A 10145-nucleotide genomic window follows, 5' to 3' on the forward strand; every position below is an offset into this window, starting at 1 on the left:
CTGCTTTTACAGTGTGAAAGCAGCTACAAGCATAAATGAATGAATGAGCCTGGCTGTGCTCAAAGGAGACCTTGTTTATGGACACTGACATTTGAGTTTCCTATCGTTTTCATATTCATGCAACATTATTCTTCTTTTGACTTTTTCCAACATGTTGTATTTTAAAATGGAAAAATCATTTGCAGCTCAACACGGGCACAAAAACAGGTGGGGGTGGTAGAGTGGAGAGGGGGAGGGGGAGTGGGGGTGAATTGGGCCCACAAATCTTAGTCGCCAACCCCTGCTTAACTGATTGAACATAGAAAGTCTATGTTTTTCTGCGGATGAAGTTTAAATTTGTAGCTTTTTGCATCCAGATTAATCACAGTGTCACTGTCAGTTATCTAGGGTGGTTACAACAGAAAACCCACAAGTGGATGGCTTAATCAGCAGAACTCTATTTTCTCAGTTTAGGGCTCTCCAAGTTCAAATTCAGGGTGCCAGCTGAAGAAGGCATTTTTGGTCACAATTGTACAATACTGCTTGACGTTATGGAACGATATGATATCTGCATTCCCCTCCCCCTCCCCGCAATTTTGGGAGGGGTGGGGGAAAGGCTGTGGCTTTCTTCATCCATTCTAGAGGGAAGTCTTTGTCGTCTCTGAACGCCTGCTGGCCTGGCATAATCAGAGATCTCCATGTGTCTTTCTGTGGGTTGAGGAGGTTCTCAGCACTGTGACTCTGGGTTCAAAGGACTCTGCTCCCAGCTCTTCTTTCATGGTAACAGTGAGGCACACCTCTGCTTTGCTTACCTCTTTCTCCTTTCATCTTACAAACCCTGTGACTCCAGCAACGGCATAACTTCAGGGAGGGTGTGATGAGAGTCACACTTTGGGGTCAGACTGATTCACCCCGCACGGAAGCAGCCCCATGAACATAAAGAGGGGTCAGGATTCACAGCACATCCCGGAATGGAAGACAACCACACAACACTGGGGATCATGGCCTAGCCCATGAGATACATATTTGGGGGGACATAACAATGTCCTTCTTGGGAGGAAAAAAACTCCAAATCCATGAAAATATTTTTCCGACCTGTCCTTTTCTGTGTTTTCAGATATTAAACCTTCACAGCTTGCTCTCACAGTTACTTATGGACTCCCTGTGGGGCACAGTTCATTTTAAAATCAACCCTCCTAGTCCTAGTCTGTCACTCTCTCAATTTTATCATATAAAAAAATCAAAGAGTATTTGTCCTTTTGATTTCTCTCTCGTGCGTAAGGGCAATGAAAAGCGATTTGCCTTCCACATGCCTCAAGAGAGCCTACAAGGTGTGGAGTCTCTGGGTGTCTGTGAGAGGAGAGGGGCCCGGTGGGTAGCTTTCCTTGTTGGGGCAGTCTGTGCTTCCCCAATCACTTGTTGAAAACTACCTCCATCCAGCGTCTGCTATATTTGTAGCACATTGGATGATGACCAGGATCAGCCGCAATTAGACAAACCTGTCACCCAATTTCACTCCTTGACAGTCTTCATCCCCCAGGAATGTCTCACTTTATTAAACCTGGTTTAATCAGTACCGGAAAGCCCAAACAAGAACTCTTGGAGATAATCTGCGATTCTATATCACAGAATCAACAATCGTCATCGTTATGGAATCTAAGCAGTTACCTCACCGGGAAGAACTAAAACATAAAACCAAAACCACACTGAAAATCACAAGTGCTTTCCCAATCGAAATGCCTTTCAAAGGACTCATTCGCACATTACCTCACCTCTTAATTAAGGAATGAAAGCCTAGTGGTCTGAAAGGTTCAGATCTCTGTCCATCCCCACCACCCTCTAAAAAAATGGCAGGAAGATGAGGGCTCACCTGAAGTTGAGAAGAGGGGCCTCCCAAACCCCAGAGTCTAAACATGAGCTCCGCAGCGGCTTCGGCGTTATATGCCACAAGACGGTGCGTCTGTCTTTCATCTGCCAGCAGGCCCCCTCTTTCAACTTCCACTGATAATGTATGTATGCTGGCTCAGGTGGAGGCAGGAATCTTACAGCAAAGTCTGAAAGCCTAAGTCGGGTAACATATGAAGGCCCTTGTGTTTCTCATCAGCCAACTGATTTGTGGACGATTGCTTTGCTGAAGTTCAACGGCCTCACCTGATGGAATATGCTTACAGAGGTCCAAGTCACCTGGAGTAGATTTTAGAGCTGGGAGAGCGTTAGCTTCCACTTGCCTGAGATGTACAGAACCAATCTAACTTTGGAGAGGAGCCCCGGTGGCGTAGTGGGCTGCACATGGAGCTGTTAACCAGGCGTTCAGAAGTTCAAACCTACCAGTCACTTGGAGGGAGAAGGATGAGGCTTTTGGCTTCTATAATTGAGAAGTCTTGGAAACCTAAAGAGGCTGCTCTATTCTGTCCTATAAGATTGCTATGAGCCGGAAGCAACAACGGCGGAGTTTGACTTATGACTTAAGGTAACTTTGGGGAGGACTACAAACTAAAACTGTATCGAAACCTTCTATTCAAAGGCAAAGTGCCCTGGTAGTATAGGTGGTTAGCTGCTAACCACGAAGTCGGTGGTTCAAAGGTCCCAGCTATGATCAGGAGAAAGATGAGGCAGCCACTCACATAAAGATTTCCAGTTTTAGAAACCCTATCTTGATAGGGTCACTATGATTTGGAATTGGCGGAGTTTGACTTAAGGTAACTTTGGGGAGGACTACAAACTAAAACTGTATCGAAACCTTCTATTCAAGGGCAAAGTGCCCTGGTAGTATAGGTGGTTAGCTGCTAACCACGAAGTCGGTGGTTCAAAGGTCCCAGCTATGATCAGGAGAAAGATGAGGCAGCCTCTCACATAAAGATTTCCAGTTTTAGAAACCCTATCTTGATAGGGTCACTATGATTTGGAATTGACTAACTGGCAGTAAGTTTTGCTAGTCATAAAGAGAAATGAAGTTCCGGTAGAGGTTACATGAACCTTGAGCACATTATGCTGACTGAAATATATCAGGCCTAAGAGGACAATGATATAATTCTACTTTTATGAAGCATACAGCCCAGGGAATTGCCCAGAGGCTTAAGTGTGGGGTTACCACAGACTGAGGGGAGAAAAGGAGAGCTATTGCTTAAGGGGAACAGATTTTCTTCTGGGAGTAACAAAGTTTTCGAAAAGGATTGGGGGAAAAAAACAAAAACCATAACTGATTCAGACTCACAGAGTAGAGCAGAACAGAACTGCTCCACTGAGACTGGAATCTTGCCCACCCCTCCCGTCTTGAGACCGTAAATCTTGCCAGTGGCAGGCGGCTCTGAGTGGCTGATGTCCTTGGGCTGATGACCTTGTAGCTTGCAGCCCCTGCACCACCTGGGCTTCTTAATAACGAGGGGTGGTAATTGTGGAAGATGGTGACTGTAACTCCTATCATTAAACTAGGTACTTAAAAGTGGTTAAAAGGGCAAATTTTGTACCTATAGTTAACATCTATATATAGTACATAGTCATGTGTATAGGTGATATATTTATTTAAAGGAAACAAAAGAGTAATGCTTCTTTAGGATTGGGAATTCTGACAGTAACACAAGAATCTCAGAGGAAAACAATCAATGTAATTCCTTTTTTTTTTTTTCCGTTTTTAGTTATAGCTTAGATTAAGCACTGGACTTAATTTTTTTTTTAATCCAATGCCTGGTCCTACTGTAAAGCACTTCCCATAATTAAGGATCTGACAGGGAGAGTGCTAGGGATGAGGAGGAGCGTGAGAAGGTGGGGGTGGAGGGGAGGGGCGGGTTGCAACCAGCATTGAAAACCACCCATTGGAGAATATAGGCCCTCCTCCTTTCACTCTTAGCGTGACACAATCTACTTACTGGAGTGTTTCTTCACTTCTATCCATAATGCCATTGCAGCTGAAAAATTTGATGCTAAAAAGATGGAGCGATCGGTAGGTTGATTGATTGACACAGATATGTAAAATCATGCACACCCATTTTGATTTCACTTAGGCCCTGATGATGAGTATAAAGAATCAGCAAAGGCAGAGTGCCTCAGAACTTAAACATCCTTTTCCAAATCTCTGAAGAACCACTCTAAAAAACCACCCGGAAAAAAATTAAAGCAATAAAAAAAAAAACACAAAACCCACCTACACACATATACAAACTTTAATCACCTTCAGGAACCATGATCCAATAATATATTTAATAAGTGAGATCTCATTCATCAATGTACAAAAACACACAAACAAACAAGAACCCACCAACTAAACTTCGATAAAGACCGGTGCCCTGAGCAAGAGCACTTACAGTTAGAAAGGTTTACTGGTAGTAGTTGAGGTAGCATATATTGTGGAGAACAGAAGCCACAGAGCTGCGTGCAGCTTCTCCGAGAGTCAGACGTGCAGGCCGCCGACCTTGACCCTGGGTAGAGGAAAGTGAATTTGCCTCTACTCAGGGGTGAAAAGGATTGGGGACCGCGAAAAGCCCTTTTGCCCCCAAACATTCCCTACTGTCTGCCTGTGCCATGCCTGCACTACACTTTGTGCATGGTGAGGGAGGAGACTGGGATGGCATGTTGGTGCATTTCCCCTCTGGGGGTGGCAAACCCCCCCCCCCCAGGATGTGGAGTCATTTCCTTTTGCCCCGTGCCATCCTCGCAGGCAGGAGAGCCTGGCAGCCAGTGGGAGAGGAAAACAGGGCGTAATGGAGTCTGTATTCCTCCAAGACTAGGAAATGTGCCATTTCTGGACATGCCCAGGACTCTGGCCCTTCAAACTGCTCCCGTGCCCCCCATCCACCTCCCCACCCCCAGCCCCTGAATACAATCATTTTGTGGCATCATGAAGCTCTTTGCGATTTTCCTGGCAGGATCGTGAGCAGAAAAGCCATTAAAAAAAAAATCCACAAAAACAACAACAAATCCAGGTTTGGGAGCAGAGCTGAGAACAGACTTCTACTGTGCGAGGGAAGTGACACAAGGTTCCAGTGAGGGCGAGTCTTTTTCAAAAGGCAAATATTCACCTCTGCTCTGCCTCTCACACGCAAATGCACGGATGGAAAAGGCTGGGGCCTGAAGCTGCAGAATCATCCCAACAGCCTCCAACCATCGTGGGCCCAGGCGTCATGGGGCTAAAGGATGGCTGACCACCAAAAGACCTTTTGTCCCAATGTACTTGGCTGTTTGCAGAGCCAAACAAGTAAAAGTCATTAACAGATGAATGAGTATTTAAAAAAGCAAGCACATGTCCAGGCAAAAAGGACATGAGTTGGGCCTGAGTTGCCACTTTGTCATCTGGGCGACATAGAAAAATCCTAAAAAGCTGCCCGGAAACAGGGCCAAGGCATCATGGAACACACCAGCCACCATGTCAATCACCACACGACACCAGGGAGTTGAGGCTTCAAGTATCCAAGGTGCTACAACAACTGGTCCCCTAAGAGCTCAGGCGGATGCTCAGAAGCTCCTCCCGCCCCCCCACCCCACCAGCCCACCATACAAATAAGCGAAACACTGCTTCAGGTCACTACAAAACCCTAAGGGGGGGAGGGTGGAACAAGGACCCCTGGAACATTCTGTACTACCAGGTGCGGAGCTGGGACGCGAGCACTCCCTTTGAAGGGTGCTGTTTTGTTTCGTTCCTTCCCCCTCTCTGTATCAAGCAGGAAAATGGTTCCATAGGGTGAACAGTGTCGATTTTACACGTCATAAATTAAATAAGTTAGTTCACATTGTTTGTTCCTTCCCAGCCCTTCAGGTACAGTGAGTCTGTCTCAGCGTGCTTTCGCAGCTCGCTTCAGCAGTTCCAGGTCCTGTCTGTGGACAGCGGGGACTCCATGACAGCCGTACTCGCTCAGCTGCAGGGGCACGAACTGTTCCAGCAGCCCAAGGCCCTCCCCAGCGGGACTGGTGAATAGCTTAGTCCAGGAAGGTTTAAAGTTTCCGCTGAATCCCAAAAATACGGTACTCCCTTTAGAAAAAAAGAAAAACAGCACGGTTCAATGTGTAGTTACTATTTCCGGGCACGATCATGCAGACGGTGAGCATAACAGAGACAGCTACACTCCCTGACGTCAGCAGATGAACTCTGACCGCCCACCTCTGGCCCCAAATAGCAAACCACATCCCAGCACACTTCCTCTACGGCTGTCCTCTTCTTTAAAAACGATCCGAATACAACCCGTTCCAGCCACACACGCTCCTGAGAATGGTGTGGCAGCTACCGTCCAACATAAAAATGCAGGGGCTAATGGGTTCAGACGGGATGTATACAAGATTACACGTACAAACCTTTGTTATAAAGATGAGCTGGTTTGACTAATCCCAGAGGTACCAATGACTCGGAGATATTCAACTGCTTTATTTCTCCCCTTGTGCTCAGCAGAACAATTGACCTGGAATGGAATATTGAAGACATCACACAGAAATTCAGCACGTCTTTCTGGAGCACTACTCTGAAATGAGGGCAAAGCCAAAGAAGGAGCCAATGGCCATCAAGTTGGCTCCGCTCACGGCAACCCCCTAGGTTGCAAGGTGGTTGGGTTGTTGTTTTTCAAGACTCTGACCTTTCAGAAACAGATCACCAGGCCTTTCTTCCGAGGGGCTGAAGGGTAGATCGCAATCCCCAATCATGCCGTTAAGTTACTAACTGGGTGCTTAACCATGTGTATTACACAGTGCCTCCCAAACTCACTGTCATGGCAGGAAATCTGTGCATCCAGATTTATTGGATAAATAAATCTGATCTCTCCTTGGATTCTAGAATCGCTTCCACTAATCCCTCTGTCTTCTGCCAAGACTATGCTCATCTAATTATTTTGGCTTTATAAGCGATATTAATATCTAAGTCCCTTTTTTATTACACTGTATTTTATACCATTTGATTACTCCTCTACATTTATTATCCAGATGAGCTTCAGAATCAACTGGCACCTACAATGGAAATGTAATCGATTAGGATGCTAATGGAAATGTTCTAAATGTACATTTTAATTTAGATAGAATGACATCTTACCATATTATGTTTTCCATCCAGAAATAGGACCCCTTTGATTCAGCTCTTGAGTAAAGCATTTATTTTCTACTGTGGGCCTATGTATTTCTTACTTAAATTACAATGTCAGTTTTATGGCAATGTGGGTGGTTCTTGGCTGTGGTCTTCCTAAAGCAACCACAACTCAATCCAGACTCGGAAGAGAAGTCTGACCTTGGCCACATTGCAGCTCTAACATTCCTTGGTGGATCAGTTGCTCAATCGAGTCTCATGAGATTATTTATAGGTGAGATCTTCATCCCCACATTTTGAAATCTTCCGCTCTTTTACTCCATCATTTGTTCTATTTTCTCTAGCTACTCTGTCCAAGAGCAAGTTTCTGAGTCTCTTTGACATCCTTTGGGTATTGTAGTTTGTTGACCTTGGCAATGACCATTTTGCTTTCTTTCGGGTATTGATATCCTTAATGTTATCAGTCTCCGGTCACTAGTGTTCAATGTGTCAAACCTGTTCTTGAGATGCTCTCTAAATCCAGGTGAGAAACACACAAGGTGGTATTTCTGCTTTTGTGAACTTGCTTTAACTTTCTTCAGCATCAACATCAACTTGCGTATCAGCAATTAATCTGCTCTTCCATTGGCTCTCCCACTTGGCATGACAAATTAATATCACTTTTAAATGGATGCAAATATCTAAGTGTTTACCATTGATAAGCAGTTGCATAGTCATGATCACGGAGTCAAACATAGGTGACACAAAGAGTTAACCCAGCGCAGCTGTTCACCAAAAAGATTGGCGTCCAAGCACATTCAGAGGCATGGTGGAAGAAAGGCCAGGAAATCCACTTCTGAGAAACTAGCCATTGGCACAGCTCTGGCTTTGACGGACACACAGAGGTGGCTATGAGTGGATTCCAACAGCAACTGGTTTGCTTTCCAAAAAATCCATGATGAGGGACTGTAGTGTCAAGGAATATAGCCCTTCTAGCCAATATTCATTATGTGATAGTTTACTTCTGGAACTTTAGATGCCTCTGGCTGTGGCCCCACTTTGGAAGGCAGTACAGTGAACCCTCGCCACTTCGCGCTTCGACTTCCGCGGCTTCACTCTATCACGGTTTTTGCGTAACAGCGCATGCTCTGCCATTACTGCCACTGATTGGCTCATACGGTACACGCTTGATGCCATAAATAATATAATAAATAATAAATGATCATTGTAACGTCCAAAATGTTTTACTGTATTTTCCCTTTTTCATTTAATAAATTGGGTAACACGAGTATAATGGTGACTAAAGGGTGTTTTTTCATGTCCTCTATGCTCTAACTATGAAAATATTTGATTTACAAATAAGGAATCCTACTTCGCGGAATTTCATTTATCACGGTAGGGTCTAGAACTGATTAACCGCGATAAACGAGGGTTCACTGTATCTACTAATGGGCAGGAATAGGGTGTGGTTAAGACCTAACCTTGGTAGAGGGTGTGAATCAAGCCATATCCTTTATCTCTTGGAAGGCATCTCAAAGACGGTTAGTTAGAAGAGGGTGTGAACAAACCACTTCCTTTGTTTTTCCTGGATATCTAATAGCACCACCATATAGTTCTAATGCCCGGTGCTTCGGCAGGAATGCCCGGCCTGTTTCCTGACTGCGCTTTAGTGGAAGACATGCTGTGACATGTGGACACATTTGGCTTCGGACTCTGGATGCTGCCTGTTGCTCATCTCTTCGTGACATTTGTATTTTGGACTGACAGTACCCGCCACCCCATGAGACATTTCCTTCAAGTTTCATGAGGGCTTTTTAGCAGGGACTCACGGAACCCAGAGACGTGAGAGGAGGCACTCACAGGAGACAGCATCTTGGAAGTGTTTAACGTGGGGGGGGCGTTATTTATCTCCAATTCCTTGAGACTCGTCTGATATTCATTCTCCTACAAGGGATTATTACCCCAACCAGCCACTCAAGACCACACTGACCCTGATATGAGCTGAGGGAAGCTCTAGATGCCCAGCAATTATGCAATACTGGGTAGAAAACCCTGTGCTTAGAAATTAGCCAGGCGCCTCCTTTCTGGCAGACTCCACGTGAACCAAACCACAGCCTTCGCTTCCTTGATGGTGACCTGGGAAGCGGCCCGTTGCTGTTGCAGCGCGAGCTTCACCCACCTGGGAGGGATCCCTTCTAAATACTCTTTCATGCGACTGGCGTCGGCAAGAGCGAACGTCTTTTTCCCCGTCAACCGGAACGGAACGCTGCAGGCATCCACGATCAGGAGGAAGACACCTGCACTTCGGAAGGTGAAGTCTGTGCCATTGACCTGAAAGAGCAAAGGTGATCTCTGAGCGACTAACCACTCTGCTTACTTGTCCAGGGTGGCCGGTGCTCTTTCCAGCCCTGCTTCCTAACCCCGTATTCTCTAGATGTTCCAAGATTCAACTGGGACATTCTACTCACAACTTCCTTGCAACTATCTGGTAATCAGGCTTGGAGGTAAGATGCTCTGAGTAAGGGCAGGTACGCTCAATGACTCTTCCCACAGTGCTCAAGCACTTTCCCATCAGGGTTTGGTCCAGGCTTTGTCATTCACAGATTAGGCCTGGGCAGTGCCCTAAGAACAGGTGGAACCGCTGTACCACAGCGGATCTCAGACAGCTCACTGTCTGTCATTAGGATTCAGAAAAATACCTACCGTGTATACTTGTGTATAAGCCGCGTTTCTCAGCACCTTTCTAATGCCGTTTTGGATTCTAGAATCGCTTCCACTAATCCCTCTGTCTTCTGCCAAGACTATGCTCATCTAATTATTTTGGCTTTATAAGCGATATTAATATCTAAGTCCCTTTTTTATTACACTGTATTTTATACCATTTGATTACTCCTCTACATTTATTATCCAGATGAGCTTCAGAATCAACTGGCACCTACAATGGAAATGTAATCGATTAGGATGCTAATGGAAATGTTCTAAATGTACATTTTAATTTAGATAGAATGACATCTTACCATATTATGTTTTCCATCCAGAAATAGGACCCCTTTGATTCAGCTCTTGAGTAAAGCATTTATTTTCTACTGTGGGCCTATGTATTTCTTACTTAAATTACAATGTCAGTTTTATGGCAATGTGGGTGGTTCTTGGCTGTGGTCTTCCTAAAGCAACCACAACTCAATCCAGA

The 10145-nt window shown here is 45.2% G+C and overlaps 1 protein-coding gene across 1 annotated transcript in view; it reads right to left on the bottom strand.

Moving 5' to 3' along the window:
* Positions 1–5517: 5517 nt before the first annotated feature.
* The window catches only part of CEMIP2 (cell migration inducing hyaluronidase 2), an 89209-nt gene continuing 84581 nt past the window's right edge, over positions 5518–10145 (bottom strand). Inside the window, 3 exon segments of the mRNA XM_004713827.3 lie at positions 5518–5941; positions 6262–6365; positions 9135–9286. Coding sequence (XP_004713884.3) covers positions 5745–5941; positions 6262–6365; positions 9135–9286 — 453 coding nt within the window. The 3' untranslated portion in view covers positions 5518–5744.

The sequence above is a fragment of the Echinops telfairi genome, unplaced genomic scaffold (assembly GCF_000313985.2).
Source record: "Echinops telfairi isolate 266 unplaced genomic scaffold, ASM31398v2 ScPeMD7_22;HRSCAF=79, whole genome shotgun sequence".
Taxonomy (NCBI): domain Eukaryota; kingdom Metazoa; phylum Chordata; class Mammalia; order Afrosoricida; family Tenrecidae; genus Echinops; species Echinops telfairi.